Source organism: Chaetura pelagica, unplaced genomic scaffold, assembly GCF_000747805.2.
Source record: "Chaetura pelagica isolate M959 unplaced genomic scaffold, ChaPel_1.0 scaffold246, whole genome shotgun sequence".
Lineage (NCBI taxonomy): Eukaryota > Metazoa > Chordata > Aves > Apodiformes > Apodidae > Chaetura > Chaetura pelagica.
Genome location: NW_009953647.1, coordinates 2,545,452 through 2,564,022, shown reverse-complemented (window position 1 = coordinate 2,564,022; position 18,571 = coordinate 2,545,452). Strand labels below are relative to the sequence as shown.

The following is an 18,571-nucleotide window of genomic DNA, read 5'->3' as shown; positions in this document are numbered from 1 at the left end:
TGACATCTATTCTCTTACTTCTATGCACTATTTTCTGCTATGATAAAAGAAATAGTTGATAAAACCAACCCAGATGTAAGAGAAAAAAAAAAAAGTTGCATGGATGACAACTTCAGCATTCTTAAAACAAAACCAAACTAAAATAAAGGTCAAAATTCTGCAATTAATAATAACCTACATTATAAAAATCACCCAGCAAGTGATATGTGCTATATATGAAAGGAATTAACTTATGATGGATTGAATGAAGCTCAAGGGAGATTAAAATATTGCTGAGCTAATGAGCCAACTAAGTGAAATCTACTTGTTTTTAAATGCAACAGAGTGAGAAAGTGAAGGATGAGAGCATGGAAAAACAACAAGGCAACTGATTGAGTGGGAAGGAAGGTCAATGAGAAATAAGAGATCCCCTCATTATCTCAAGCTGCCTCATGAATGGGCATAGCACCAGCAAAATAAAAGTGGCAAGATACCATGAAGTTGCACTCTGTCTTAAAAAGTAGAAGAATAGGGTCATGTATCTTCCCTCCTCCATGAGTTTGTTCATCCTATTGGATGAAGGTAAGGAATTTCATAGGGGAAACCTTTCACTGAGTTTTTTTTGCTTGGGTCCAGCTCTGTGTCATCACCAAAACAGCTTGTTTTTTCCTTTGATATCATCTGATCAGAAAAAGGGACATAGGACACAATATCTGATGGGCATCAACACTAGGCAGTGGCAATATTTCGGATACAGAAAGAGAAGACATTACTCAAATTAACCACTCATGGCTGCCACATTGCACATTATTTAGGCCTTTTTGATTAATAAATATTTGTTCATACATTACAGTCAATAACCTGAGTGAAATTTTGCACAAGCCATTTACCAGTTCACTTGCAGTTATTGCAGAACTCCAATCAGCATAACTAAAGCTAACAGAAAGTTCAGCACTGAAAGTTCAACTGTTCAGAATCTTTCACATAAAATAGCAAAACACTATTAAATGATCTGAAGAGGACTAGGTCCTGCCCTTTTTAGAGATGAACATGGGGTAATTGTTCTTGGGAGCAAGACTGGCTTACAGAAGGTGTCTACAGAAGTCCTCAGGACCCAGGCATTTTCAAGTGTTTCCAACTACAATTAAGTTAACAGAAGAATTACCTTTACACACTGGTGGTGATGGAGACCATCCAAAATAATAGCACTGAATAGAAGCAGGTCCCACTCTCACATAATTCTTTGCACAGGTAAATTTCACAACATGTCCATTCCTGTATTTACCCTTCTTGGGAGAAAACTCTCCATTGGGCAATGTCAGCATTTCACATTCTATTGCTTTAAAGACAAAATGTTTTAACATATAGTGAACACCCTAAGTACATGAAATACTAAGGATTAGAACAAAACCAAAGGAAGTCTTAAAGAAAAAAGCTTCACAAAATGGATACAGAATTATGCTGATTAGCAACAACAACAATATTCACCAAGACACTGGGGTGTTGGGCTCCATTCACCATTGACGCCACACGTCGTGGTACCGATTGGCATATTATTTGCAGTTTTATATCCTTCCGCACACTCGTACTCGACTGTATCTTCAGGCACAAACACAGTTTTATTTGTGTGCCAACTGAAAACGTCGGAAGGTGTTTTACATGATTCTGTAGAATAAAACAAAGTTAGTGCATTTTGGGACCCAGAAACTCTGTCTTTTGGAACCATCAATTCTGTAGGTGCTTTTATGTGTGCTAGTCCATTGAAACAGTTTATTTAAAACATTAAAAATTCTTCATTGCCAGAATAGGAGTGTAGAATATCATATGTAGCATATTCACATAGTATATATTGTATTTATCTTTAGAAAGATGTATACAGAAGTAATAACTAGCATAAATATTTACTCCTTAGGTTAAATTCCTTTCCTACTACATGCTATTATTATTATTGGTGTCACAGCAAACGGTTTGTAGCTCTGTTCCCTGTGGTCATTTATGAGGGGGTCAGGAAAAAAGCCACAAAATCCTAGGTAACGGACAAGCTAATGTTGGTCACCCTACATCCATGCTGAGGAGATGAAGGAACATCTAAGAGGAAAAAGGCAACAACAGTTTAGAGGTATTTTCAAGAAAAAGCACTTGTTTTTCACAAATGTACTTTTTTAACACCAGAGCACACATATGCATAGTGCTTTTTATGCACAGTGATAACATTTTTTTAAAAAATTAATCCCATTTCTCTCTGGTTTAGTCACAGTAAAAGAAAGTTCTTGGCAGAATCTCTTGGTTCACAGGCATTTCTTCATAAATCTTCCCATGTAGCATGAAAGGCAGGCGAACTGGAAGTAAATTTGGGCTTTTCTACCTGGTAAGAATCACTGGAGAGATCAGTGATTACCATCTACTTTGTACTAGAGATCCAAAAACATAGGTCACCTAGAGGATAGTAATATTTTTCCTGCCTTACTCACTTCCTTTACATTTTCTCTCTTTTCTTGGAGCCCCAGAAAGGTTAATCTCTGGAGGATTAGTCCTCTATTTTAGTCTCCCTCTACTCAGTAAGAAAAATCTACCAATTCAGATGACAAAAATCTGAGTACATAGGACATCGTGTCTGCCCCAGTGACAAAGACAGGGAGCCCTGAAGCCTTTATGCTACTCACTGATGCACTCTGGAGGTGGAGCCCAGCCATTCTCTTGACACTGTGTCACTCCTGTTTGTTTTCCTTCTGGAGTTACAAAGCCAACAGAACAATGATAGCTGACCACCTCTTGTAAGCGAAATGTACTCCTTCCGCCAGTAAAATGACCATTGTCAAAATGCACACTCTGGCATCCTTCTGAAAGAAACAGAAATGTTCTACTTGTAAGAAAATCTGCCTAAAATACGTGCTTTTAATACATGGAAGAACAAGCACAAGTGAAACAGCAGTAGAATTCAGAACATTCTTAAGAGCACACGAATTTCTGCTTCTGTATTGAGTGCTCTTCCTGGGGGATGAGTAGAAAGTGAAAAGTCAAGTTCACAGCTACCAACCCATATAGCACAAACAAGGATGGACAAGTGTTTGATTTGCAGCAGTGCAGTAAGCTTCCAGAACTGTATCTCCACATCTCGTCTTCACTAGAAATTAAATTCCTGTTGGGCATGCACTGCAGTGTACATGCATAGAGGGGACTTTCTGTCCATATTGCAAGGGGGAATCACAGCAGAGATCACTGCAATGTGTAGGTGCCACCTCAGTTCTACTCAAAAGGAGTCATTCAGACCACAAATACTGCAGAATTAAAGCAAATTTGTACTAAAGAACCCCCTTCTTGTACACTAAAACACTAGTACAGACAGACACAATATTGTAGCTAATTTCACATCACTTGGAATACGCTGTTTAAACCAATCTAAATAGATGGAAATCAGTCATCTTGGTTGGGTTTTATAGTCTTGTATTCTGAAGGAAAACTTCAGTAGTATGCTAAATTCTTTACTAATAAATTGTTCTGTGAAGGAGTTTCTTCATTTTAAGACTATAACAGCACATGCACAAGGGGAATTATTACTCTTCATTACATTACTGCACAATTATGTTGTAACAAGACTTCACTGCTGAAGACAAAAGAACTATGATTCCTACCCCAGAGATGACATGCTAGGAGATCTGAATGAACCATGTGTGGATGTTTTACAGGGTTACACTCTGCACATTTGTGACCTTCAGCACACAGGGACAGGAGAGCTGCATGAGCCACTTGAGAGAATCACAGAATTGTGTTTCAATTGTAGAGCACCTAGACTCCAAGTTACAGAGTTGTGGTGAAGCATTAATGTAGATTATGTGATGATGGATTTACTGCTTTTGCTGCCTCAACACAGGACACTCACTTTTACGGATACATCTCGGAGGAGGTGACCAGTCATCCTTTGTGCATGTGACGTCCCCATCTTCATGTTCAGTATAATAGTCATCTTCGCAGGTATACTTAACTCTTTCACCTTCCTGGTAAACATCCTTCTGGACATTTAAGAAATAACCATTTTCCAAATGTCCAACCTGACATTGTTCTAGAGGAGGAAGGTAAGATCATTTAATCAGAGCAATTTGTACAGCAAGAACTGAGGTAAATTAATTCTTAGGAAGACAGTTACTAAAAAAGAGACTCCTAGCACTTTTCTGTGTCCTACCTCAAAAACAAATTTGTGTTTAAACCTGAGTGAAAGCATGTTTTGTTTCTCTGTCTAAGATTGATGAATCACATGAACAGGCATGCAAGTCACTACATAAAATGCTAAGAAGCGGTCTAGTAAACAATATTGCTTACCTAGTGCTCATAAGCAAGGCTTGCTAACTTCAATGCATCTAGCATCATGTCTACCAGCTCTGGTTTGGTCCGCTACATCTCCAAAATGTCCATGTCTGAACTGATTACCACACTCTTGCCAAGCATGCCGGCTGTACAGCATCCTGTGCCTCCATGAGCCCAGACACAAAGAAGATGGCTGAAGGAATGTTCTAGCTGTGTTACTTGAGTAACTGGTCCTCTACTCCACACAGGACTCCACTCATTTACTGCACTGAGCACCACTCCACTGAGGGCAATGGGGAAAGATCTACCTTTTGTAACCTATTTTCAAGCCCTACCAGTAGATAGGAACTTCACAGTGACTGAAGATGTGTGTTAGGAGAGGAGGCCTCAGCTCACTGCTTTAAATCTGTTTTATATAGTTCAACCCTTAAGTCAGTGTATCTGGATCTCTTGCTGATGCTCACTTTCAGCTTATTACCAAGTGTGCCACCCTCTCAGCTCCAAATGTTATCCAAAAGGACCAGGCAACAGATTGCAGAGATTAACATCTAGACAAAGTGCCCAGGCCATGGAAGGAAGATTATATGGACATAGAGTAGAAACTCCCTGTATGTGCAGATGAAAGTCAAGGCATGCATGTGATCCAGAAGCCAGAGGAGAGAAATGTTTCCCATATATTTCTTCATCTAATGGATAGGTTCAGGAGGAAAGGATTTCCAAAATGCAAAAGCATCATTTCAGCCTTATGCAGTTCAGAGTGTCACTTACCAGCTGACAGTTTGAGCTCTGCAGACCAGGTAAACTAAAACAATTTTACTTTAACAAACTGTTCTTTGTTCTGTCTTGTGCTCCTCTGGCACAATTTCTGCTGCACAGACCTTTCATGATTATAACAAAATTGAGCATATAGTGGGAATGTACTTACTGAGGCACTTAGGCTCTGGAGACCAGCCCCTTTCAGAACAGACTATTCGAACCCAGACATGTCCATTTGGGCTTGAATAACCACGATTGCAGCGGTAATCAGAATGCTGCCCAAACACCATTGGAAAGTAATAGTGTCTGTGGTACTCGTGTGCATCATGTAACCTGCCATTTTCTATAGCTGGGTACTCACATGGTTTCTCTAGAAATAGAATTTAACAGCAACATCAACACACATGACAGAAAGGTAAGGACACAATTAATTCAGATTCAGCTTCACCATCTGAGTGTTTTCTGAAACTGACACAATCACAACTGCACACCTCAACACCTACGCTGGTTCCCTCTGTTACCATTGCAACTAACAGAAATCCAGTCAATATTCTCAGTGGGCTCCAAAGGCTGATACATGAGATCAAATGTAAATATTTATTCTGTGGTGTGGTGACACTATCTTCATAGATTGTCTCGACTAAATTTATTATACTGACCATGATGGTTGCCCAGACAGCTAGGTCAGGTATAGACACTGAGCTGTGGACTCTTTAGAATTGACATGACACCTGTCACCATTTTCATTTTCATCCCAACTTTTGGGATTCTGTACCAATAGATCTTCCTAGCTCTTCCCATTTTTAAACTACAGTGGTTTTCTTTTGTTTTCTTGGTTCCTCAAAAGGACAGACCCTTTTCAGGGACAAGCCAAGGATAGAAGAAGGAGATTTTCAGAAGCTTTCGTTCCAGTTTACCAAGGGTGCCCTACTTGGCCATGGTAGGTAGATTCCTCCTGAAGTGCTCTGACTCAGCCTACAAGCTGGGGCAGAGGACATCACCCACTGGACAGACCATTCAAAAATGAATGATGTGGTCTCAGAATACCTTGATTTTAGAACTCACACATGCATAGAGAAAAGATTAATCTACATACTAAGAGTGCACTTTTTGGGAATAGTTCAAATAATCCAAAGATCCCTTTACAATACTGATTTAATCAGGGTTTTTCTCACACCTTGCATTCTAAATTTTTATTTTATTTTCAGTGACCAAAGATTGCTAGATTATTAAATTAATTGCTAACTTCTTTATTTGTTAATACTGTGCCTACTAGGCAAAATTGTCATTGTAGTTATGGGAAGTTTAAGCCAAGAAAGATCTCATCAACAATCAATATTTTGTTTTGTTATTTGACAGGTTACAATAGGTAGAAAAAACCCTGTGATTATTCATAATATACCAACGAACAACTGCAAAATCTAAAGCTGTGACAACTACAATGAAAGATACTTTCCAATCATTACCTATGTTTTGTTTTAGTTTGGATACTTTAACACACACACTACGTCCTCTTATCTTGACTAACATGCTGCCACTCAGCTCCTGACAGGGAGCTAACTATAAAACTTTTAAACACATACTTTCACAAATACAGGAACAGATAATACCTGTAATAGATAATACCACAAACATACTGTAAATGTTGATTATACTATTGTTTTTATAGATGATATTCCTAAACCATCAAATGAAGCTTTACATCCCAAAGAAATAAAATGAGTAAGCAACTCTCATTTATCATGCTTCTTAGGGTTTTTAAGAGCTACTTACGGACACAACTTGGATCAGGCACCCAGCCGTTCTTGGTGCATTGAGCTGTGCTTCTTCCAGTCAATGCTTTAAAATGAAATCCAGGATCACACTCTATTGTGATTATATCACCTACTCCGTAGTTGTCTTTTCGAGGTCCAAAGCCCCCATGGGGAATTCTTGGAGGATAGCATACAATTTCTAAATAAAAATATTTTTTAAAAAGATGCTAATTTGGAGAGTATGTTAATATTTACTGCATAATTTCTTATTTTTATAGCATTTTGACCATAACTGCGTAACATTTAAAAAAACATATTTTGTAGGGCAAAGAAAAGGGTTAACATTCCTTCCCACTCTTAGAAATTTACAGCTCTGTAAGAGGAGAGTGACAGCTGTTACTGACATCATGTTAATTAGAAGATTAAAACTTAATTGCAGAGAGAATGGTTGAAGCAAGAACTAGAGGTGATGAAACTGAATGTGACTAATCTTTTCCAGCAGGCCATTCAACAGCTGGAGCTCAAAATGACCTATGCTGTGCTCACAGCTCTCCTGGACTGCTTTATGGATACTGTCCCAGAGGAGAACAGGTTCACTGGCAGATCCTCAAAGGAGAAATAACTATCCTTAACTAGGAATGGGTAATTCAAAAGACTGTATGATTAAGATTAGTGTCTTGCACTGACACTAGAAGTATTTCAACAACTGAGAAAGGATGAGAATGCTATTCGTAAAAAGATCATGAGCTCCATGCTCAGAGAAGCCAAGGAAACACATTATTTATGAGCCAAAGCCTGTCTTTCAGGTCTTTTTGTACTCCCAACTTAGAAAATACTGCCAACACACTCAGGGCTAAGAGGGGATGACTATAAGGTAACTACAGGCTGGTCCTGCTGTGGAGTGAAGGCGGCCTATCAGCTGTATGCGTGTCCTGCTGAGTCATCTAGGTCCAGTGGTATGTCAAGTAAGACTCAAAACCAACTATGTGAATATGCCCAAGTATCAGAGACCAGTATATCAGTGTCTGGAGAAATGTTTTTGTTTGCACTTCTCAAAAGCTGTTGCTGAAATATAGACAGTGCATATTAATTATTATCATTACTAAACTTGAAGCATAAAGGTCAAGAACTGAGTGGGTACTAAGACGGACTACTCTTTATTTCTAGAAGAGTCTTTCTGGAAGAGGTCCAGGAAGGTGGGTGGTACATACCATCCTACAGTGTTGCTCTGTTGCCAATATTTTTTTCCAGTTTCAAGTGCTAGGCAATTTATTGAAGACAATTGGACAATTTCCCCCAAATTTACATCAAGCTATTTCAACTGTGATATGACATGCATATTTCTGTTTGTGGGGTTTAGAGATTTAATTATAGTCTTTAAGTGATACAGTTGAATGACACTAAAGTAAAAGGCATGACCCAGAGGGCTGATGTGAAACAAGACTAGCCTCAGAAATTGTGGATTTGTCATCTTAACTGCTCAAAAGGCATTTAGGAGTTACAAAGGAAGGAGTTTCAGCATTGTAAAAATATTAATTTGTATAGACCCTCTTTGAAAGGCAGCCACTGACTTGTATTGGTTTGTTCATATTAAATGCACTTTAAAAGGTATGGAAACTTAATGTGAAGACAATAGGACTTCAAAACCCATACCACTTATCTAAGAAATCTGTTTTGTATGTTAATTTTCCCATGCCATTAAAAATTGCAGGTTAATTCTGTAGTTCAGATTTCTCTGGTAATAATGCTTGTTGTTGTTTTGGTTTTGGGGGGGTTTTTTGGGGTTTGTTTTTTGTTTTGTTTTTTCTTGCTTAAATATCCTTTTTAGGGTTTCATTTTTCCATTCCTTAGACGCAACATTTTCCTCATATTTTGTAGAAGGTAGAGATGCAGCTTTATCCTTTCTATTTGTCCAAATCAGGATTTTTTTCCTAACCCAATACATCTTTTTGCTGTGTTCACCTCACTGATTCAGAATCATATAAAAAAGAACAAAATAACAACAGCTACTAATGCTGCATGACGCATTTTAGAATCAACCTCATTTATGCAGTATACTGGAACACTTGTTGCTTCATAGACCTAGTTAACTACAGTCAGGTAGCAAAAGACTGAATTAATCATTTTTGCTACTGTTCTCTATGGAAAACTCTTACGCACTTGTTTAGTCCTTTTAACACTCAATCCTTCCAGATCTCCATTGGATATTCATCAGATATGGGTAGATTTATTTTGCTATGAATAAACCAAATTTTGCCATTACTAATCTCTGAAATTACTTCCAAACACAACAAATATGCAAGGCTAACCAGTGCAATGGGGGGTGGGATTCCATCCTGATTCAGTACATCTCGCATCTGCTCTTTCACCATATCTGTATCCTTCATCACAGGCAAACAGCAGTTGATCAGATTCCTTGTAAGACCTCTTTGGAGAACGTACATATCCATGCAGAATTTTTGGCACCTCACAGATAATCTCTGAAATTGGGAAAGACAAAATCCATATATTTATTATTTTTTATTTGCTGAGAATAGATGCCTATTGTTTCCTTGTAACTTCCAGCAAATCTAAAGCTCTCTCATAGCCAGTAGACGATTCCCTAAATTGTGGCATCAACAGGAAAAAGAAATGAAACTATCTGGAAAATTGACACTAGAATGCTTCACTATCTGCAGAAGATCCTCAGCATCCCCAGCTCATTCCCAAAACAAATAAAGCCACTGAGATATTGCTATTTCAAAACCTGCACTCGTAAAGCCAGAAAATACTCAAGGCTTTTTTTCCTAGGCCACAAAGAAGGACACCAAAGAGTTCTCTTGGATTCCTTTGCTAGATTCACTTTGAATATGGGATGAAATACCGCTGTTTATCTAATATTCACTATGTTCTGCAAATATTACAAAAGCACATGTGTTTAATCACACTTTTTGCTGTTTGAATTATAATAAATGAATAAATGGGGATTTCAAAGCAACAAAATGCAGTGCTGAAATTGTGAATAAAGCATATATGTATCCAGTATCCTTACATATGTACTCTTCTTTTCTAGGCACGTATTTCCCAATCGGATAACATAAATATTCTGAGAAACTTCCTGGGATTCCATCTTACATACAATTTCTATCTGCAAAAGGGAAGGAATAACCCCATCCACCAGCACAAACTGTGGGCAGGACAGGGTGGGGTCAACTGGCTGAAAAGTAGCTTTGCAGATAAAAACTTGGCAGTCCTGATGGACAATCTGAACAGCAATGTGCCTTTGCAGCAAACAAAGAAAACAGTGTCCTGGACTCCACTGGGAAGAGTGTTGCCAGTGGGTCAGAAGAGGTGATCCTTCCCCTCTACTCAGTACTGGTCAGACCAAATCTGGACTGCTGTGTTCAGGTCTGAGCTCCCCAATACAGGAAAGACATGGACATACTGGAGCAGGACCAGTGAAGGGACATTAATATAATTAAGGAACTAGAAAAACTGACAGACAAAAATCGGTTTAGAGAGCTTAGAGAAAAGAAGGCTTGAGGGAAAGGGAGGATCTTATTATTGTGTATATGTTTAAATTCCAGACAGTGGTGGGGTACCAGAAGTAAGGATGATGGAGTCAGACCCTTCTCATTTGCACCCAGTGACACGTCAAGAAGCAATAGACTCAAACTGAAATATAGGAAATAGCACTTAAATGTAAGTAAAAACATTTTTACTTAAGAGTGGTCAAACACTAGAAGGGGTTATCCAGAGATGCTGTGGAATCTCCATCCTTGGAGATGTTAAAAAGCTAGCTGGACATTGTCTGGAGTAATTTGCCCTAGCTCCCTGCTTTGAAGGACCTTCAGAGGTCACTCTCCACTTACTCTTTGATTCAGTGGCTTTTTAAAAACTAAACATGAAACAGCCTCCTAACTTGTCAAAACACATTAGCCTGAAGAAAGAAAAATCCATTATAGATTCAAAATTGTTTGTAATTGGTTGGTTAAAGTTGGTTAAATCAACACTGAGGTCATTTAATCTTACATAGACATACCAAAATTAGTTTCAGAGAAATTGACTGCAGCCTGGAAAATCATACATCTTGTAGTGAAAATGTTGAACGAACAGATGGTCCATTATGACTATATTAGCAACCAATATTCTCTGATTTCTCTTTCTTATCCTACTTCTGCATATATGCAGTGCAGATTGTTTACAGACAAACTATGCTTAATTGCTGTGGAATAAATAAAAGCTTTGTAGTTCCCCATATGTCAACTAGTCCTTAGAAGTTTGTGAGAATAAAGCTTCTTAGTTACAGATAATAAATAATGTCCTTTTACCTTGGCACTCAGGCACATCACTATTCCATTTCCCATTAGAAGAGCAAATTAATTCTTTAGATCCAACAAGTCTGTATTTTGCATTACATTCAAAATTTACAACCTCGCCAAAGGAATATTCTCGGTCTAGCTCAAATGCACCACTCATAACCATTCTTCCATTTTCTGGTGCTTGTACAGGTAAGCACTTTGCCACTGGAAAATAAAACAAAAGCAAAGGAAAAAAACAGCCTTTTTGAGGTCTATTCTGTAAAATGAATTGACACACAGAAAAGTTAAAATACAACAAATTTGCTGTAATTCCTTACACATTTAAAAAATATACATTCTTGTTAAGTATTGAGATACCATTTGCAACAGATATACAAAATCCTAAGCAAAAAGACAGACTGACATAGGAGGAAGCTTGTATACCAGCTCTCATCACCCTCTTCTCTACTCTTGAAGGCTAAAGAAAGAGCATCCACTGAACTAGAAGACCTCATAAAGTCTTTCCCAATCTAAATTATCTTATGATCCTATGAATTCTATGGATGGTTAGATAAGCTTTGACTGACAGGGTCATTAAACTTTGTCAAAACAGGTTAATTTACCTTAGAGCTATGCCAAACTGAATTTGCTATAGACAAATATCTCAAAAAGTGTTGTGTTATAAATTGACTACAACAATTTAGTTACTAACTAAAAATCCTAGTTAAGGATATCAGAACAATCACATTCCTAAAGTGAACAAACATCATGAGAGCCATGAATTTAGACCACTTGTATCTCCTAACTTTGTAACTGCAGAAAAAGGAAGAATTAACATACGTCATCTTATATTTCTTACTAAGTGAGAAAATACTACCAAAGCTCATTCTCAAATGTTGACATACATGTCACCAAGTATGTATGGAAGTGCTTGTTTTGCCTACCATAGCTCCCAATTCTCCCTGAAAACATTGTCCATCATACAAACTATCTGCTTTTTCTATGAACTCACTTTCTATCCTCCATTTTCCTCACAATTAGGACATTATACAAATACTTTCTTCCATAGGCAATCATATTTCAACCAAATGGAAACTCCTCAATCACGAAAGAAAAGCCTTTGAAGAACTTTGAAACTGCAGTATCTTGGTGACAAAAAAAAATAAAAATAATTGGAAACCACTGCTCTTTACTGTGCAGATAGAAACCTGTATGACTAAAATTGAAGACTCTCAAAATCCACTATACTAAATGTGAAATATCTGAGACCAAGGAAATGACAAAACACAGACAAGAAACTCTAAACAAGAAATAGAGATCTACTTCCATTTGTGATTCCTTACTTAGAGACCCTTCCCTGCATTAGATGCTTAACTGAAAGAGAAATTTTACTGCTGGGACCAGTTAAAAATTATCTTTGGTAAGAAAGGAAGCTTATTTTCATAACCAAACATGTTTCAAACATGTTGGAAAAGATTTCCAAAGTCATGTAAGTATCATCTGAGTCATCCAGTCTATTAAGTCTAGAGGTCTGAGTCTCTTGTGCTCTGATTCTTGCTTACTGAAGTTCTTCTACAGTATGCTAATAGGGAGAGGAATGTGTAACAAAAGCTTAACAGGTAAGATATCAACAAGGGTGGAGGAGTAAAGTAGCTAAAAATGCACATACCTTCACATACATCCAAAATGCCTCATTCTAGCTGTCTTTTGAAATCATATTCTGTAGACATCTACTCTACCAGGGCCTTTAGGTGAGGCAGAGCTTTATGTCAGTCTGGGGTGACAAGACTCTGTTTTTTGAATGCTTTTAAGAAAGGTTTGAGTGCTTATTGGATTAGAATGGCTGAGCAGCTACTGAGTTTCATTGATCCATAACTTAAACATATGTGAATAAATACTAGTAGAGAAATCACAGACTAGTTCCAAACAGTATCAGACAGATAAAAAGACAGTTTGTTAAAGAATTATATTTCAAACTACTTTTACCTTCACAGTGAGGGATGTCATTGCTCCATCCATTTGCCTGACACTCACGGTAATTTCTTTGGCTGAGCATCTGGTATCTTACCAAACAAAAAGCAATACTAAAATACAGGCTTACTATGTGACAGAAACAGCAGTGCTGCTGTTTTTGAAGCACAGGAAGTAGGTTTCATAAGTTCTAACACAGACTAAACAAAACATTACAAAACTAAGTATATTTTTGGCTCATCTCTTCCCCATTTTATTTCTTTTAATTGCATAGGGCAGAAAAGATGAAAAAAACCTGAAAGTAGGAAGTTATCAGTAAGATAGCTTCTTTATTTGCAGAGACAGCCATCTTTGGCTACATAATAAATAACCTAGGGGTAATTTACACAATCAATAGCAAGCAGAGTAAAACTCCTGTTGCCTGTGCTCTAGTATGACTGAAAGCCATGTGAGAGCATCAAAGTAGGACTTAATCAAAATCATACATATCTCATGCTTTAATAAGCTGGCATTATTTTAGGTTTGAGGGCAACATGGCCACAATGTCATTGCTTACTTAATTAAATACAATGCTATAGATTTGCCTTGTTGCAGTTTTCATTGGATAAAATAAATAGAGGACAAAGAGAGGAGAATTTCTTCCAAGCAATCAGTGAAGACATGTTAGTGAGTCTACCAGAAACGTCTTCATTCAAACATTTTTGACAATACATTTTACTTCACAATGCACAAAATTATTTAAGATTAGGAGATGACCTAATGACTAAACATAACTAACATAACTGCATCGTGACTGCCTACTGAGAGCAGATTCTAGCATGCAAAACTGCATTTCTATCTGAACTGCCTGGCTGGTGGGGTCACGAGGCAGCTTTACAGTGTTTTTGTCTTCTACTCAGACAGTCATGATTTCAAGTTAGCTACAGCTTTACTTATATTACTTTAGACACCTTTAGGTGCATGGTTGTCCAAGTGCATGAGTTCAGTTACTCCAATAGCACCAGACATGAGAAAGAGTTATCTTTAGTATTACTATAACTGCAAAAATGTAAATGAAACAATAACCAAGCATCAAATATTCCTAAGTTGAAAGCTGCATTACAGACAACAAATATTTTAACATTAACGCTCTATGATAACTCCCATATATTGAATTAAGTATTACCCATCATTACATCTGTACTCAACCCTGGCACCAAATACAAATTCAGTTCCACTGGTAAGCTCAAAGTAACCAAACTCAGTATCTCCAGGATGTCCACAGGGCTTATCTAGTGTATACAAAAAAAGAAAAAAAGAAAAGAAAAAAAAAAAAGAAGAAAAAAAGAAATTATTTAAGACCATACATAGGAATTTGCAAGTGTGAAAGAGAGCACTTTTCTAGTAACTAGTAGCAAGTATGGGCCTTGCAAAAATGCTCAGAATTAGCTTGGTTAACCCCCCTCTTAAAATCACTACAGAAAACAAATTAACAGTTTTTATTCCTTTAAAAATGCTGAACTTGTGTTAAGTTTGGATGTAACTTCAGCTTTTCATACAACTTGTGACATAAACTGGTTCAAAGCTTCCACTACAGAATCCATCCATGACTGGAAATGAAATTTCCTCAGTCTGATGGGAATTGTGGCAAGTAAAGAGGGAAGATCTAAGGCCATAGGAGCTTTGTGGTCCTCAGTCTTTTCTGCCTAAGTTCCCTGTATGACTTTTCTTGTGCTCTGACTGTAACTATTTGCCCTGGATTCCCAAAGGAATTGTAAAGATGAACACAACATCCCTCTCATTCATCCACTGTTGATGTTACAATACAGACTGCAAAATAAACTGCAGAGCTAAAGCCCTATTAGGCTGCCTCAGGAGAAATCTTTCCTGCTCCCTGTCAACCTAGGCAGTTTCATTTCTTGGAGGGTATCAACATCCTTGTTTTCTCCAAGGAAGAGGTGTTTGAGTAGGTTGTAAACCTGCTCCAGTGCGCTTCAGAGAGAAGGGACCTCATGAACAATACTGCTGTCTAGGGTGACCTATTCTGAAACGTGAACGTGATCACTTTACCTTGCCAGTGTTGTTATCTGTTCACTGGGTGGCAGTATTTACTAAAATATGTTACTGAAAGCAACAACATATTTTGCATATTTGAAAGATCTCTGTTGACAGACTAGTTATACAAATAAGTATAAAAACTGAGAAGGTGACTAAATAAAAAAATAAAAATAAAGTAATAATTTTATTAATTAATTTTTACTCATGATTTTTATTAATCTCTGACACCTAGGACTTAAAGTTTATATTATTGAACCAAATACTTACATACTACTAGCAATAATGTTGTGTTCGATATGTAAGAAAAAAGGCTCATGTGTCTAAAATTTCTTTGTGTTTAAACTCATTTATTACAGAAAAGTATCTGATGACTAACATTAACAAACTGCAATTTCTTTGCTAATGAATTCTGTATGAGTGTGTGAGATGCTTCTAAACTTTTAACACAGGATAACAGAGATAATAAATAGCAGCTCTCATCCTAATAATGGATTTTTACTTCACTGAATAAAAGACAAGGTAGGGAAAAATAACTTCCCACTTCCACAAAATTTTATCTTTCATAGAACTAGTTGAATAAACAGAGGACAATACTGTCTCTTGACTTGCATTCAGAAGCTAGGTTACAGATTAATTCTCCTTAGACTGTAATTTTCATCTGCATTAGACTTTTTCCTAAAATTTTGGAAGTAAGCTTCTAATTACTTTATACTTTATAATTACTTTATAGTTTAACATAAATCAGGTTAATACAGCAGGCCTAGAGTATCATCTTCTATTGTAAAGACCAAAGAAAAAGATAATCCTTTGATCTGGAGAAAATGAACTTTTGGAAACGTTTCCTTATGTGTACACACTTTTTAGAATAGTATTTGAAAAGAGGCTGAAGTTCCGGGTAAAGATACAATGGCAATTTGAAACTGACATCACGGGCAAAAACCTGATCTGCCAGGTCAAAGGTTTGCTCATATTTTGCACAAATGCTTACTTTTGCATTCTGCTGCTGGGAGGTTTTGCTTCCATGCTCCATCAGCACACTCAAACACAATTCTTCCAAGTTTTATATATCCAGGTCGACATCTGTATGTTACTTTGGTACCATGTGGATAGGGAGGTTTGTCCCATCTTTCAGTAGGCACTTCTTTAACCCTCCTAGGAGGAGGTTCTTCACAAGCTGAAAAAAATATTATTTACATGAAAAAATATAATTGATATTATTGACATTGACAAATACCAAAACTATTTTACAATTAAAAATGTAGCAAGAAATCCTGGGAACATTTGTGATCAAATGAGCATGTGCCTTTTGCTTAATCATCACAAAACAGGAAATTGCCAAGAATCCACATTTTGTAGGAATATGAATAGAAGGACACAATAGCCAAGCAAATGCCAAGAAATCACACGGGACAGCTATAATGAATGAAATAGATTTAAGTTAGAAAGACTAAGATTACTGCCCTGGTTCTAACCACAGACACCTCTTACCCTTCCACCTGCAGGAGCTCCTCCACGCCTGTCCTTCCAGTACTGCATAGAACAATTTGTGCAACTTGTAGAGCTTTCTTTCAAAATATTCTCTTCTGCAGCCACTACCATCCTTGCTGACATTAAGCTCATGTGTCATTTGGTCATGTTCTGTCAAAGCTCCCCTCCCCTTTACATTGCCCAGACTTTCCTTCCAGGCTGAAATCACCTGATACTCCTAAACTTATTTTCTCCTGTCCATGAGATTACTTCTTATGATTTATTACATGATGTAATTAATTCTGGGTATTCACTTTGACCTTAATTATCTTCCAAGCATTTTTACTCAGTTTAAGGGGTAGATGGTGTTGTTTTAATTAATATTAAAAAAAGCATGCACTAAATGTAGACCTTAAATTTCTTTAGCGAGACACTCAGAGAGCTGGAATAAACCATTTGGTATGTATGTGACTTGACCTTAGTCAGAAATAGCTCGTTGCCTTCTTGCCATCATTGTGCTGGCAGCAACTTCCATAAAGTCAAGTACAAACTATAAAATCAGGTAGACGTATTTTTCAAGAGCCCTTGTGCTCTTGAACACCTCACACAGACTTTCAACATGAAGCTTGACCTAAGAATCGTGCATGACTCATGGCGATAGTTGTTCCAGATAAATAAAATATTGCTACATTAACATTCCTTTGCAATCTCTCTGATGTAAAGAAAGCATTGTGAAAAAGAATTGCAAATGCAGGCAAATGTCCTTTTTAAATTCCAGTACTTTTCTGGATTTCTTTACAAGCAAATTAGTCTTCATTAGTTGCTTTGAAGCTGTATTTATTGCAAATCTATCTGAAAAAAAAGATTACAGATTTCATTAGTGTCCTGATTTTTCTTTTTTTCAAAGTCAAATCCATCAGACTCTTTTGATAAATGTCTTAATAGTCTTCACCTAAAATTAAAAACAACTTGAACCAAACAAAGACACACTAGCTCAAAAGCACATAATACCCTTTCTGCAACAGCCCATGCAAAGATGTCAACAGAAGGCAAAATATTTAAACTACTAAACATACATAAAGCAACACAAACACAATATATATAAAAAAACCAAACTGAACAGAGAAACAGAAAATATCAGAGGCTTCTGAAAAGATACCCTCAGAATACCTCCTTAAACATGTACAAAAGCATACACATAGACATTTATCTCATGTAATGGTTTAAAAACAGTCTGTCAGTCATCAGACATTTTGTAAGCTTTTCAGTCAATTTAGTAATCGTTTGTCTTAGATCATCTCACAAATTGTTCCAGATAGGAGTAAGTACACATTTATGGAATATTTTCTATTTTAATATACCAGCTGTTTACAGGTTTTAGATATTAGAATAATTAACAAACACAAGTAATTAAAAAATGTGTTGTCTGGCCCTAGTTTATAGGTATAGTAACCATTTAAAAAGTTGTGCAACTGCTTAATAACAGCAGTAGTTATCCAAATAAATAACCTACAACAGGAACTAAAAACTAAAGGTGCTAAATGCCACCAGAAGAAATCACAATTACTGTTATTAGAAGTTCATTAAAATAGGCTACAATGCAACTATTTTATTTATATATTGCTTTAGTTACCATCTTCACATATACTTCAAAAAAGGTGTTGGTTTGTTGTTTTGGTTTTTTTTTTCCATATAAAAGCTTACCTCTTTCTGCAGTACAATACATCCAACATAAAATCAGAGTAGTATAGCCCAAGAAGAACATCTTAAAGAGATTCAGAAACTCAGCAAAGTCATTTATTATTGTAGCCTCCTTTTCTCAATTGTTTTGTGTTATTTCCACTCCTGTTTTACTCATTAACTGCTGCTGGGACTGACCTTGCCAAGCATTTATACTGTGATTTCAGCAGTCACTTCCCCTATTGCTCTTGCAACACACAAGTGGTTTTTTTTATTTTGTTGTGTTGGGTTTTTTTCCCACTCCAAACTTCACTAAATGAAAAAGTAAACAAAAGGCTGGCAATT

General features: G+C 36.9%; 1 protein-coding gene across 1 annotated transcript in view; it reads right to left on the bottom strand.

Moving 5' to 3' along the window:
* Window positions 1–18,311, bottom strand: part of CFH (complement factor H) — a 31,236-nt gene extending 12,925 nt beyond the window's left edge. Inside the window, exons 1-12 of the mRNA XM_009999935.1 lie at window positions 18,251–18,311; window positions 16,068–16,253; window positions 14,208–14,313; window positions 13,058–13,134; window positions 11,102–11,296; window positions 9,101–9,271; window positions 6,811–6,990; window positions 5,207–5,407; window positions 3,860–4,039; window positions 2,643–2,819; window positions 1,468–1,644; window positions 1,145–1,318 (exon numbers count right to left, since the gene is read on the bottom strand). Coding sequence (XP_009998237.1) covers window positions 1,145–1,318; window positions 1,468–1,644; window positions 2,643–2,819; window positions 3,860–4,039; window positions 5,207–5,407; window positions 6,811–6,990; window positions 9,101–9,271; window positions 11,102–11,296; window positions 13,058–13,134; window positions 14,208–14,313; window positions 16,068–16,253; window positions 18,251–18,311 — 1,885 coding nt within the window. The remainder of the gene's footprint in view (window positions 1–1,144; window positions 1,319–1,467; window positions 1,645–2,642; window positions 2,820–3,859; window positions 4,040–5,206; window positions 5,408–6,810; window positions 6,991–9,100; window positions 9,272–11,101; window positions 11,297–13,057; window positions 13,135–14,207; window positions 14,314–16,067; window positions 16,254–18,250) is intronic.
* Between the last annotated feature and the right edge of the window lie 260 nt (window positions 18,312–18,571).